The following is a 14,635-nucleotide window of genomic DNA, read 5'->3' as shown; positions in this document are numbered from 1 at the left end:
TGAAAGAGTAGGTATGAAAATTTGGGAAGGGTTTCTAAGCCTTTCTTGAGAGAATCAAGGAAGATACTGTACAGGCACTCAAAACCCTTTCCCCTCCCATCTACCTACCAATTTTCCTCATGCCTCTTTTTTAATAACACGTGGCAAGTGCACTTTTTCTCTGTTAGGTAACTCAGCAGCTTCCTGAATATGGAGTACTATTTTATCGTGTGTCCCAAGAGAAGAAAGGAACAGGAGGGGACATTATCTTGGGAATCTGTGCCAAAGGCATCATTGTATATGAGGTCAAAAATCACACAAGAATTGCCAGTTTAAGATTCCAGTGGCGGGAAACAGAGAGAATTTCAGCTCATGTGAGTTGCAATCAAGTGAAATTCTACTACTTTACACCTCTTCTGTCTGTCACTTTTATAACTTTCTTCCATTTGGTGCTAGAATTAGACTGATTTTGTACAGATATGTTCGTTTTGAAACCAGACTAAAATCAAAGTATGACATGGATGTGGATCTCTGGATAGCCAATTCTCAGAGATGCTTTGTTTCTGTTGTTGCTCCTGTTTGTTTTTGAGAAGGATGAAGTCAATTACTACAAACCTGAGTAAGCTGAGTACTACAGAAATGACACAAAACCTCTATGTAGCATATTCTTTATTCACTCCTTTCCCATCTTCACTTCTCTCTTGCTTTTCTTTCATTTTCCTTGCTACATCAGGTCACTGGATCTTGACTACCTTTCTTACAGATCTTACTTTTGCATCCATATCTCTCAGTACATGCAGTGTCTCTTAAACTAGTATTGGTGACAAGATTATAACTCCTATCTTCTACCAGAGGTGTGCCAATATACCGTCTTACAGTGCTAATATTTACCACATCTCCCAGTCTATTTGCTTCCCAAGAAGGCCTTTCTGATCCTTAAAGATTTTTTTTTGTTTCACTTTCAACTGGTTTAAACAGTTTAAGATCTCCAGGGACAAATTTGCCAAGCCTATCAACCTGCTCCCAGTGCAGTCAATGTCTCAAAGGCTTTTGACTTTCAACATAGGGCAGTTATGAACTGACAGCAGTTGAACATACAATGGGCATTTTCTGCAACTGCAAGAGATGCAGAAAGGCAGAAATGTATGTAGACAAACAGAATGCAGATGAACTTTCAGTGCCTCAGTATAATGTTTGATATATTAGATGAAGCAAGCTGTGTTCTTTTTTTTCCTTTAGAGAAAGAAATTCATGATTGAAAGTAGCTTCAGTGGCAAGAAACACACATTCATTACTGATACAGCAAAGACATGCAAATATCTACTGGACCTCTGCTCAGCCCAACACAAATTCAATGCACAAATGAATTCCAGGCAACTTCGTCAAACTTCATCAGGTGAGCGGTAAATGTGCTTTCACTGTACAGTCCATAGTACAAAGTAAAGTGCTACACGGGAGAAAAGAACTCCAAAGAAAAGACTGACACTTTAGTTAAGCTGAGAATCAGAACCTTCACATCAGATTCTCTGTGCTTCAGTTTTCCCTTTGCTGAGTAGACAACAGTGTCTTCTATTTCACTGAAAGCTAGAAGTGTGTAAGTCAAATCTAGTGTGTGCATGTGAGTGAAGTACTCTGCTGATAATATCTATGTATCTAACCTCAGTTTTGCAAAAGTCATAATTACATTACTCTTCATGAAACCTGCTGAGAAATGTGAGGACACATATTAGTCTTATCCCAATTGTAACCCAAAAAATGTTCAACACAAAGAATAGCAAAAGTGGTGTCCAAATATGCTGGAGGTGAAGTTAGTTAGCTGGACATCTTTGCTTAGAACAGGGATTCAAATCCATGGTTCAGTCACAGGACAAAGCCACTAAATCTGTGGCACAGCAGTCACACTCACTAGATTGCAGTAGCTGGGTGTTCTCTTCTACCATGAGGTTTTGCCATATTTGTGGGAGATATCACTATTACCTCCTTAGACTTCAGATTTTCCATTGTTTTAATACAAAGTTCTTCTCAACCCAGAGCAGTCAGCATGTTCTGTACAGATGGGTGAAGATCATTCTGGGGAAACTGAGGCACATGAGGAATAACTTAGCCTAGGCTGACAAACTGACATCACTTTTCACCTCAATGGAGCAAAACAGGTTTTCATTAGCTGAGGACTCAGCCATTGCCTTGAACAGAATCGTAATTGTTTACAGCTACTGAAGCTTTGACCCAGTGAGTCATGGCAAGAGAGGAATGCAATGAATTTATTCCACAGGATATAGCAGGATGATTACCATCTTGCTTCTTTTCCACTAAAATCATTTCAGAGAGAGAAAGCAAAATTCCACCTGCACAAATTTGTTATCATGGAAAAAGATGCTAGGATGACATTTAGGTTCAAGATACAGTCTTTTTGCTTGGGCTCCTGTAGCTTCATAGGAAGCTCAGTGGAACTATGATTTGTAGCAAGCAAATGAGGCCTAATTTAATAAGTGTATCTTTAAGTTTTCTGAGTCACATTTGCTTGCAGTAATACTTTTTTAATGAAAATTACTACATTCCTAGTAAAACAAAATGATTGAGAGCTTAGAAAATTGTGACCCAGGTCCTAGTTACAACTCCTCAAGTCATTGAAGCCAGCCAAACTCCACAACTGTGTGATTGATTCTGAGACTCAGTGCACTTGCTGCCCCAGAAGAAAAGGCTCCATGAAGGCAGTGACAGACAGCAGTTCACAGTGCTGCCTTTGCCACCACTGGGAGTCCACAGATTAGTAGTCTGTTTCTACATCAGGGAAACTCTTCCTTCTGCATTGTTAATATGCATAAGTCACAATCTCTTCAAAACTTGCTCACCATCCCCTGCTTTGAAATCACCATGGCAACACAGGCTGTGCTAATACCATGGCAGCAAGGCCTGCTGCTGCCTTTGTGAATGTGTCTGATCAAAGCTGCTGAGGATGGGGGAGCCCAGATTTAGTGCTGCAGAGCAGGACTCCAGAAAGCTGCATTCAGAGCAGTGTTTGTTAGGACAAGGCATGGAGGGTCAGTTGGCACGTACAAGCAGAATGAAAGACTGTATTTGTGTGAGCCAGTACCAAGCTGGGTTCTTGTTTTACCTTCAGACATGCCTCTAGTTACCTGCTGTTCTTCTCTCTTTCTAATTAAGGAGTGCCTTCTTCAGAACTGCCTTGTTTTAGAGAAAGAAAATCTTCTGATAGGATAGATATGTAAACTGCAGAGCCCAGACATCATTAAATAGCAGATGTCGTACACAGGTGTAAAATTGGGTACCAAGCATTACCACAAAGACAGGCTCTCACTCAATTTTGCTTGGGCAAATCTCTGAGAGCAAAGAGCCAGCTCCATGAATCCTCTTTCATCTTGTGAGAATATGTGTTAGGAGTACTCCTGTCTTCTCAGATATACATACTTGATGAGGTGGACCAGTAAAACATGAGAAAATACAAGCCTGACTGATTCAATCTCTGACTGACAGAAAAGTTTCCGTACATAGAACTTTAAGAGTATGCAATTTATAGAGATATTCAGGTTTAAATTATGCAGGGCTGTACATTTTATCTGTCAAAGTGGATTCATAGTGTAATTCACAGAAATGGAATTTACATACAGTGCATACTTCCTATTAAATCAATGGATTGGAAACTCTTTTTCACTCGCTTCAAGTCTTAGATATTCTGAAATATACCAGAACAAATATATCTGTGATGTCAATCTTTTTGCTGGTGCATTCAAAATGTTAGGAAGCAATGTTTGGTTTTAGAAGATGGGATAGCGTCAGTGGACTTATCTTTCCCTCCTCTCCCTATCTCCCTTCTCATTCAGAGGAAAGTAAATTTATGGAAATAGACAAATCAAATTCTGCATATGCAGCTCAGCATGAACACCTTGCACTGATTCAGAGACTATCTCGTTCAGAAAATGTGCTGTATGGGACAAACGTGGAAAACCTTTCTGCTGAGATGATGAGCAAGTCCTGTGACAACCTCAGTGTGGAAACTAACAACAGGACAAGAGACAGAAGCAATCTGGGCAGGTAGGTTTGCTTTTTTCATTGAACCTCTGGAAGAATACTCAGTTGTAGACAGCATCACAGCGAAACTCTACGATAAGATGCAAGAAAGACTTTTATTTTGCACTGCTTATTCAAAAGTCCAAGTCAGGACTGGGACTCCTTTGTGCCAATGATAGTGCACACAGGCACAAATCTACAGTCGAACAGATAAGACCTTGAAAAAGATTGGCATTTAAATTTTTACCGGGTCATAACTTGAGCACTTACTAGCATATGAAGATGTATGAAAGCATCTGTATCCAGTTCTGGGCTCCCTGGTACAAAAAAGGCAGGGATCTCCTGGACAGAGTCCAGTGCAGGGCCACAGAGATGAATAAGGGACTGAAGCATCTCCCTTATGAAGAAAGGGTGGGTGACCTGAGTCTGTTCAGCCTTGAGAAAAGAACAGTCGGGGTGATCTTATTAATGTTTATAAATATCTTAAGTGTGGGAGTCAAAGGGATATGACCACTTCTTTTCAGTGGTCTGTGGGGACAGGACAAGGGGAAATGGCCATAAGCTAGAGCATAGGAAGTTATGCACCAATATGTGAAAGAACTTCTTCACAGTGAAGGTGACGGAGCACTGGAACAGGCTGCCCTGGGAGGTGGTGGATTCTCCTTCTTTGGAGATTTTCAAGACCTGCCTGGACACCTCCCTGTGCAGCCTGTTGTAGGGAGCCTGCTTTGCAGGCTGGGTTGGACTCAGTGATCTCTAGAAGTCCCTTCCAACCCCTACAATTCTGTGATTCTGTGGTTCTGTGAATGTAAGGGACAATTAAAGCGAAATCTTTATTAAATGTATCTTCTCTGGAAGTTGCATTAGGTGAACTGAATACACAGTGGGACCTGGTTTTGAGCATGCCTCACCTAACCTATTCCTCCATGTCTAAGGGTGTCAATCACAAAGAACAGCATAAGAATTTACTTTTCATTTACACTGGTACACTCACCAGTGTAGATGGTTACTGTAGCTCCACACAATTTCAAGGCCTTTGATGAATACCAGTGCCTTTTGGAATACTGAGAATTAGAGACAAGAGAAGCATGAAGTACTAAGAAAACTTTCAGCCACAATTTTGTCTGAATGGACAGAAGGACTAATGAATCATGCTGAGACTATCCTATGTTTTCCTGCTGCCTACACTCAGCTCAGAATAAAACACAAAGATATTGGTCATGATGTGAGTGGTGTAGTGGCAGCTATTATTTGGAAGCAAATGCCAGCAAGGATAAACAACCTCTTTCCTACAGTGAAATGTGGTCAAGCAATCAGAATAGTGGTTAAACGGCTATAGACATGCATTCCTAACTTGGTTCTGACAGGCTAATGACAGTGACCAGTGGTAAATACCACTGCTGATTTGTTGCTATAACACAGTCTTCATTTTGTGCCATGCAGATCCACATCAGGGCTATCCCAGTCAGAAATGCACATCAACTTGAATGGAAAGCAAAGGAGTTATGACTACCTCTCTATTCATTCAACTCAGAACACAATCAGTGGTGAGTATAATAATCATAGAGACAGCACTTCTCTATATCTTCTCAGCAAGACCTGGATAGGCTGGAGAGCTGGGCAGAAAAAAAACGGATGAGGTTTAACAAAAGCAAATGTAGAGTCTTGCATCTGGGGAGGAATAATTCCATGCACCAGTACAGGCTGGGGGATGAGCTGCTGGAGGGGAGCTCTGCAGAGAGGGACCTGGGTGTCCTGGTGGATGACAGGTTGGCCATGAGCCAGCAGTGTGCCCTTGTGGCCAAAAAGGCCAATGGCATTCTGGGGTGCATTAAAAAGAGCGTGCCCAGCAGGTCGAGGGAGGTGATCCTCCCCCTCTACTCTGCCCTGGTAAGGCCTCATCTGGAGTACTGTGTCCAGTTCTGGGCTCCCCAGTACAAAAAAGACAGGGATCTCTTGGAAAGAGTCCAGCAGAGGGCCACGAAGATGGTGAAGGGCCTGGAGCATCTCTCCTATGAGGAAAGGCTGAGTGAACTGGGTCTGTTCAGCCTTGAGAAAAGAAGACTGAGAGGGGACCTGATCCAGGTCTATAAATATCTAAGGTGTGGGGGGCAGAATGGTGAGGCCAGACTGTTTTCAGTGGTGAGTGGAGACAGGACAAGGGGAAACGGCTGGAAACTGCAGCAGAGGAAGTTCCGCACAAACATGCGCAAGAACTTCTTTACAGTGAGGGTGACGGAGCACTGGAACAGGCTGCCCAGGGAGGTGGTGGAGTCTCCTTGTCTGGAGATGTTCAAGACCTGCCTGGATGCCTACCTGTGCGACCTGGTGTAGGGAACCTGCTTTGGCAGGGGGGTTGGACTCGATGATCTCTGGAGGTCCCTTCCAACCCCTACAATTCTGTGATTCTGTGATTCTGTGATTCTGTGATATGTTTGGTTTCAATAGTAGAGGACAAAATCAGATTCTATTTACGTATTAAAGAATAATCTTTTGCACTTCTTACTCTGTAAATTAATGCAGAGCTTGGTGGTTCAAGCTACTATATTTCCTTTCGCTCCTCCTTTCATCAGGATGAGTGCTAAGGATTTTGATAATGAAATTATTCCATCAGTACTGCCTAAGGCTCCTCAGATAAGTAATTCAGTACGCTCAAGACATTCACATGAGGTAGTCTTGAAGGCTATCATTCAGTTTGCAGTTGAGATATACAACTCAGCATATGCTGCATGAGACAAAATAGGCTTTAGGTCCTTTCTCTGTGTGCTTGTGTGACAAAACTAACTGTAATAAGAAACACAAAGCACCTAATTTTCTTACAGAAGCCAGCTGTCCATAACACATATACAAAAAGAGAAGGTTTATGGAATACAAAGCTATGATTATTTGTTCAATTTGTTTTAAAGTTAGAACTGTCCTTTAAACACACTGTGGCAATTGTTAACTACTGTTAACATTACTGAAGTCATCATCACACTCAGTGCTGACTGGATTGCCAATAAGGCTCTGTAAGGCCTAAGGCTAGAGTTCCCAAAGGAATGCGTAATAGATATTGTCCAGATAACCCTCATGTTCAATGAATGCCTGACTTTTTAGACAGCCTAATTTTAATAAAAATGCTGCAGATAAACAAGTACTCTCCAAAATGGAAAATAATGGGAAGAACTTACACTGTGCTTTCCTGGTTCTACACACATCTTTTTCTAAAGAATGCAAATTCTGAAACACTGATTTGAACTTTCTTCTTGTATTCTATTGATTCAGAAGTAATGCTAATGTTGAAAGAAATAAGAAAAATATATTCAATTGTTGATGCCTCAGTTTTGCATTCTACACGAATCTCCTGTCTTCTTCTGTCCTCATCTGCATTTATTCTAGCTGTTTTGTTTCTGCAGCCCCTGGATCACCAGCTGTCCAAAAAGAAGTTTTACTAAGTGGTCTAGAAAGAGAAATAATTTGTGTCAGCCTAAAACGTGACCCTAAAAATGGTTTTGGTAAGTAAGGAACATAAATTTTATATTTGCTAATGGGTCCTGGTGCAAACTCTGAGCAAAGTTTTAACCTTTTTCAACTCATTTATTCTCTTTATGGAATAAGAATACCAGTCTCTACAAAGGACATAATATTTCAGAGACTTAAAAGAGCTGAATGCATAAACCAAGTCAACAATTTTTTATCAGAGGATTAATTAGTATCATAGAGTTCAAGGCACCAAATTTTCAGAGTACAATAATAGAAATGAGGGAGTTACTGTTCTATAAACCCTTCACATATTGCCCATGCGCATCCAAAATGCATAAACAAATTTCACATGAATATTTCTTGACTTCTGGATTCTTATTTGAATAACATTTTTGTTAAATAATACATTATCAGACTGCATCCTTTTCTAAGGAATGAATTCAGAGAACATGTAGATCCACAGTTGACCATTAATGCAATTAGACATCAGATTTTTAAGTGGTTCATGTGGCATGCCTTCATTTCCGTCACAATTATTCTACCAGTGAGAAGAGTATTTTCTGCAATAGGAAGAATATTTTATGCCAGGATAGAGAAATTAAGCTACTTAAAAATAAATTAATTTTCTTAGATGTCTCTTATACGTTCATTAGAAGTTTACATGACCCACCTCAGGAGGCTGGAGGCCACATAGTGTAAAACAACATTCTAATTTCTTTTTATACCTTCTCTGGGTGTTACATAAATAGCTTCTAAGTCCTGTAAGAAACAAGTTGGAGTCTTTTGAAGTCCCAAGCCAGAAAAGTATTCTCACTGATATATTATGTGTAGGTAGCAGCCACTGAAGTCACTAGCATGCTTAAATTATAGCAAGAGTTTAAAGATCACCCAGATCAGGATGTTGGCAACCCATTCTCCAGAATTTACAAAAAAAACCCCAAACTTTATGCTATTGGAATAAGACTTCTTTGTACTCCTGAGTTTCATCTTTTCTAATACTGCTCATGTCTCTACATTGATATACTGCCTCGTTTTTGCAGGTTTTGTAATTATTGGAGGAGAAAATGTAGGAAAATTAGACCTCGGTATTTTTATCGCTTCAATTATCCCTGGAGGACCTGCAGACAGAGCTGGAAATATCAAACCAGGTCATTGTCTTTAGTTTTTAATTAGAATTAAAAAGCCTTCATGGTTTAAAGTTAATTATTCTGGGCTTATTTTTCTCTTCTGACGTGCATTGTCTTGTTTTTATTCTTTTTAAGGGGGACGACTCATCTCTGTGAATAATCTTAGTCTTGAGGGTGTTTCGTTCAATACTGCAGTTAAAATTATACAAAATTCTCCTGATGAAGTTGAGCTGATCATCTCTCAACCCAAAGGTATAAAGACAAACATCTTTGCTGGCTCTAGAATCTTAGCAATTTACTCAGGACACTGTAATTTATTAGGCACTAGAACGCAGTAGCACTTTCTTTGCCACTCAGTGCGAGTTAACTGCTATAGGTTAGCAGTGAAAATCATTTTAGCGGGTATCATGAGACTTCTGTTCTATAGTCAGCATGAAAAAATCTGATCTATTATGGGCTTTATTCTGCATTGCTAAATATCAAAGGAATTTTGTCATTTCTTTCTATGACAGAATTAGTTCTACAGCCCATCTCTGAGTCAGAATCACTGTCATAGTACCTTGCAGTAATGAAGCAGGTACATTTCTCCATACGTAAAACAGCAGTGCTCCATTTCACAATGGCTAACTCATTTTATGGATCTCACAACTAGTTGATCTGGGAAGTTATTTCACCATCCTGTGTTGAGATACAATGATACTTGTCTTCACATTTACTTACTGTTTACATTCATTGATGTCTTTTTGTGTTATGGTTTTGCAGACATATACGAAGAAGGATTAAATGAAGAGAAGAGTATATCAAGGGGAAACAGCACTAGTGGTTCTGAGATCTCTTGTGTAGAGAGTGGAAGAAAAAAGATTCAAGACTGTTGTGCAGCTGTCCCCAAAGAACAGGCTGTAAATATAGATGAACTTGAGAAGGCTCTTTCTTGGAGTTTAGCACCAAAATTGGGCCCCAAGATCCCAGTCCTTTCAGCAGATAGCCTGGATGTGGAGGTAGCTGAGACTGTGATGTTATTTAATAACATTATGGCATGTGTCTTAACAACATGCCAGCCATATTAAGAATGGAAATAACTGAGAAATTAAAAACTGAGGAAAAGAGACTGAAAACCTTGGAAGATGTTGCTTGTTAAATTACATTGGAATTGTTGAAATTATAGGTATGTTTAGGATGAGTGAAAAAGTGAAGGAACTGTTCCATAAAATATTACTAAAAATTGACTTCCCTCTTCCAGTGAACTACAAAATTTTATTGTTTTCTTCCACTTCTCTTTAAGTTTTCAGCCATCCACTGAAAAATAATATTTTATGTTTAATATTCTTCTATCAAACAGCCTCCCTATTTATATTCATTTTATGTACATTTAGACGGATATTATTTTAGGTAACAATAGTGTAATCCTGAAATAATGTCAGGGATATAAATGCTACCATTCCATGCTTACAGTGAAAGCAGGATTGAACTTCAGTATCTTCTGGAAATTTCTGGAAATCTCACTTTCTTTATTATTTCCCCCTCCCCCCCCCCCCCCCCCCCCCCCCCCCCCCCCGCAATTTATTTATTTATTTGTTTTCCCTAAGACACAAAAGTCTCATTAGTGTTTATATTTTTGAGACAGGAGGCTGATTCATCACACTTACAACCTTCAGCTGAAACCAACTCAAATGAAACGTACACTGTGGAGCTTGTTAAAGAAGATGGGACTTTTGGAATCAGTGTGACTGCAAGTGTTACTGTTAATCTTTCACTGTGTCTTTCAAACTATAACATGAACAAGAAACATGTAGAGAAGTGTATTTATGTGGAAGAAAGATAGAATATAGGCCAGTAACAAGAACTGCTAGCACGGCACATTTCAAACCTAAGTGCCTCACTGACAGAGGATATAGTACCAGCTCTACTCATTCCCCAGTTCTTGCCCACAGAATGAGCGTGTGTGCCAGCATAAAGCATATGGAGATACAAGCCCTTTCCCACCTTGCTTGATTTGAGAACAAGTCCTGCCAGTGAAAGTGGAGTTTTGTCAGGAAGGAATATAGCCAGAGTCTCTAGAAAATGCAGTAATACAAAGGATCCCTTGGGTCTTGACTGGTTCTCCTCTGGGGTTCCTGGAATTCGCAGGCTGTGTCTGTACAAGCAGATCACATAGGACTATGGGACAGGCTCAAGTGCTACCTACAGTCACTACTTAATTTTTGACACACTGACCAGTATGAACAGCCATCCCATACTGGGGGGATGAAAGCTGAGTTGTATGGACTTAAGATAAGCTATGTTTTTTACTACAAATGCCTGACCGATTTTATTTCTAAATAAAATAAACCAAAAATATATCTCTCTGTATATTTAGAGGATCAGAGAAAGAAACAGTGAAAGCTGTAAGTGCCACATTCAAAAAATAATTCCTTGCTCTGACTATCAAGACTGAACTTACCTCACCAGGTTGAGGTGCCTACAATCCTCACTGAAATGGAGTTAGAAGCAATAGAATCATTGCTTAACCAGAAATAGAGGGCTCATTTTTCATCTGAAATTTACTAGAAGATGTAGAAGGACAGAATAGATTAATATGGAGTTCCTCTGTACTGCAGGCTCTTGAGTGTCTGCACAAGGTCAAGTCCAAGCTTTATACATTGTCTGAAAGGCCAGAAGTTGCTGAATACATATTGCATAGTTTAGAAACTGGGATAGAGGCTGACTGAAAGATGCAACCAGATCTCTGCAGTAGCACAGGGGAAGTGCGTTGCATTTTCCTGAGAATACAAAGCATGATTACTCCCTAGGGAAGTACATCACAACTAGATGGGACATCAGAGTAACATCCTCTTTTTTTTTTTTCTCTATATTTTTAAAATGTGTTTTCTGAAACAGTTGCTTTGCAATGCACATATAAGTTGTTTTTATTTTTATCAGGGGAAGAATATGTGGAGATTCCACACACTAACATATGGAAATATGCTTTGCAGGGTGGAATTAACACTAGCGTGCCTCATGGTGGAATATACGTGAAGTCAATTATTCCCAGGGGACCGGCAGATAAGGATGGACAAATAAAGATAGGTAAAAAGTCTGGCAATGAAACCCTGGGCTGCAGAATTAGGTGTTTGTGTGAAATACTTGCTACAGGATGATGAAATTGTTTGGGATTGAGGGCTATACAACGGCAAAACATTATATGCAGTCCATCATTCCCCAGCCTATCACTGTAGCTTATGTGGAAATTCCACTGAGGAACCTGGAGTCTCATACCAACATTGCACAGCTTCCCTCTGTTGCTGCAGTTCAAGGTAGTGACTCAGACATCTACTGTTGCTGAGATAAGCACTGCATCACTTTACAGAGTACCCTGGTATGGTTGCAATGTTAGTTACAGAATACCATACAACAAGCAGTATTGCTTTCAAGCAAAACAACATTATTTGAAGCATGTAAGCATGAAGATCTAACCCAATGTGGGTAATCTGAATCATCAGCGCAACCATCACTCGTTATTTTTGTTTCCCTCAGGTGATCGTCTGCTGGAAGTAGATGGAATCAGCCTCTGTGGCCTCACACACAAGCAGGCTGTGGAAAACCTTAAGAAATCTGGCCAGGTTTGTGTAACAGAAAAGCATTTGATCAATCAAATAAGCTGTACTTACTATGAAGCACAGTAGCAAAGCTAGGCCAGTGTGAAACTCTTTCCCCTCCCTGAAGCTTTGGCTTACAGTAAATGGAAACTGTTCATTTTTTTAGGTTGCCAAGCTGGTTCTAGAAAGGGGACACCATCAAGAAGCAGAGCCATGCCTGAGTACTAACGACAGGAAAAAGGACCAATGTGCAGTGGTTTCTGTGGCAACATCCTTCACAGATGGCAGCAAGGATTACTGCTTTTTGACAGATGGTAAGAGAGGAAAAAAAGAATTCAGGGTGACTTTTGCTGGCTACTTATGATGGGCAAGAATGAAACGAATGAAAATTGTTCTAGGATATTTCTATAGGTTGGAAGGAAAATAGCACACCAAACAAAAAGACAATATGTAGTATTAAAAGCATTATCAAAGTAATTCTAAAAAAAAAGTCCTCATATTTACAGCTGATGCATGCAGTTGAATTTTTCATAGACATAGTACTATATCTCTCAGCCTTCCTGAGATGAGGCTGTCAGGGAACATTCCTTTCTATACTCTCACAGCACTCTCAAGCAGCAAGCAGCTGTACTGATATTGCTCAGCTGTTACCCAAAGGTAGCATGGCTAGTATACCTGCTGATGTTGTGTCAGGAGTGAAGTAGGGTGAACTATTGCCCCACAGCCAGGATTGGGAGCTGCCATCACTTCAGCTCTTGAAAGAAGATTCAGAGGTCATTTTCACTGACTTTGTCCAACAAATGCCCTCTCTTTTATTGTAAAGTTGTCCCATAATCTCCACCATACTTTACCATAGGGCAGTTGCTCCTCCAATTTGTCCCCTGCAGAAAGGAGTTCGAATGCAGGTATGATTTTTGGGAAATGGCTGGTCTCTCCATCTTGTCTGAAAAGAACAGTAGCTCTGTTTTTAGCTTATGCTGGTTTGTGCAACTCCTGAATTAACATCAGACAAATACGGAATAGTAAGTCCTACTCAAAATCTGCAGAAGAATGTCAGAAATGGATAGGGCTTGAACTTTTTTGGTATAAACTGCTACTTCCTTTGAGGGCCTGTACCAGATCTCATACAGTCCATGGCCACATGGTGGAATAGAATCCAATTCTTGCCAGTCTGCCTATCTGAATTTTAGGGCTCATGCAAGCTAAAGGAAGAATAAAACCACCTTTTGTTATTAGCATCAGAAGATATAACTCAGCAGCACACAGGGAAAAGGTCTGTGGAGTATATAATATATACAGTTTCTTATATACAAACTGAGCTCACTCTTTTTCCTATCCATCCTCTGAACAGAGAATACTTTTGAAGTCAAATTGACAAAGAATTCTGGAGGCCTTGGCTTTAGTGTTCTTCAGATGGAAGAAGAAGGCTATGAATATCTTGGAGGAGCTATTGTCAGAATCAAAAGGCTGTTTCCAGGGCAGCCAGCTGAAGAGAATGGAGAAATTGAAGTTGGAGACATCATTTTGGCTGTGAATGGGAAATCTCTTCAAGGACTCTTGTATCAGGTACAACGTACTACTGTCCCTGGGCCTCCTGGTGGGTAATGTGCTAATAAAGACAATGGGATGAAACTGCTTTTAAACTTCACTATCACCAGAGGGGGACAGAATTTGCATATAATGATTTTGATTTATATGTAGAAGACTTCTCTAGAATTCATATGGAGAATTCCCTTTGTAACATAATTGTTACAGAGAATATTTTTTGCTATTTAATTTCTAGCTTTCCACTATTGATGCACAAAATCTATTGTTAGACGCACACTGGTTGTTAATTAGTTGGAATCTTTGATGCTCTTATGCATAACAGAAACATTATTCTCTATGGTCATTCATTTTATAACATCATCCTAAATACCAGTGCCTCAAATTCTAACCTCTATCAGCTGAGGTAAGTCTAGGGAAATTTTTTTGCCTGGAATGAGCAATTCTGTTCTCACATGAAGAAATTAAATGGTAAAAAAGGATTATAAAACAATTTATTTCTTAGTAAAAAGACATGTACTATTGACTGGGAAAAAAACTGTATTCCGTAAGAAATCTAATGTTCCTTTTTCCCGATTAGGATGTCCTGCACCTGTTGAGAGGAGCTCCTTCAGAAGTCACACTACTTCTCTGCAGACCACCAAAAGGTGTTCTTCCAGAAATTGAGCAGACTGCCCTGGTAAGTTAAAGGTTCTGCCAGTGAACTTGCCTCAGTAATCCTGGAAAAACACTACTACCTTGCCTATCCAGCCTTGAATAATGCAACCTTGCCTTTCCTCTACAGTATCCAATTCCATTCCTTTCTCTTCCCATCTGCAACTCAACCTCTAGAGTTCAACTGCAACCAAAATAGAAATTTGACAGATCTGAAATATATTTATCCCAGTGCAACAACTTTTGAGTTGCAGTACTGTCAAT

General features: G+C 39.9%; 1 protein-coding gene across 1 annotated transcript in view; it reads left to right on the top strand.

The window, feature by feature from the left end:
- The window catches only part of FRMPD2 (FERM and PDZ domain containing 2), a gene marked incomplete at both ends in the record, with an annotated part of 52,967 nt that overhangs the window by 14,568 nt on the left and 23,764 nt on the right, over positions 1-14,635 (top strand). The window contains 14 exons of the mRNA XM_079535905.1: positions 168-353; positions 1,219-1,375; positions 3,822-4,032; positions 5,452-5,555; positions 7,404-7,502; positions 8,511-8,618; positions 8,733-8,849; positions 9,360-9,595; positions 10,222-10,326; positions 11,570-11,663; positions 12,111-12,196; positions 12,339-12,486; positions 13,524-13,738; positions 14,298-14,396. Coding sequence (XP_079392031.1) covers positions 168-353; positions 1,219-1,375; positions 3,822-4,032; positions 5,452-5,555; positions 7,404-7,502; positions 8,511-8,618; positions 8,733-8,849; positions 9,360-9,595; positions 10,222-10,326; positions 11,570-11,663; positions 12,111-12,196; positions 12,339-12,486; positions 13,524-13,738; positions 14,298-14,396 — 1,965 coding nt within the window. The remainder of the gene's footprint in view (positions 1-167; positions 354-1,218; positions 1,376-3,821; positions 4,033-5,451; positions 5,556-7,403; positions 7,503-8,510; positions 8,619-8,732; positions 8,850-9,359; positions 9,596-10,221; positions 10,327-11,569; positions 11,664-12,110; positions 12,197-12,338; positions 12,487-13,523; positions 13,739-14,297; positions 14,397-14,635) is intronic.

Source organism: Tetrao urogallus (assembly GCF_951394365.1).
Source record: "Tetrao urogallus genome assembly, chromosome: 5".
Taxonomy (NCBI): Eukaryota; Metazoa; Chordata; class Aves; order Galliformes; family Phasianidae; genus Tetrao; species Tetrao urogallus.
The sequence above is the reverse complement of the archived record's forward strand: the minus strand, read 5'-3'. Positions and strand labels throughout refer to the sequence as shown.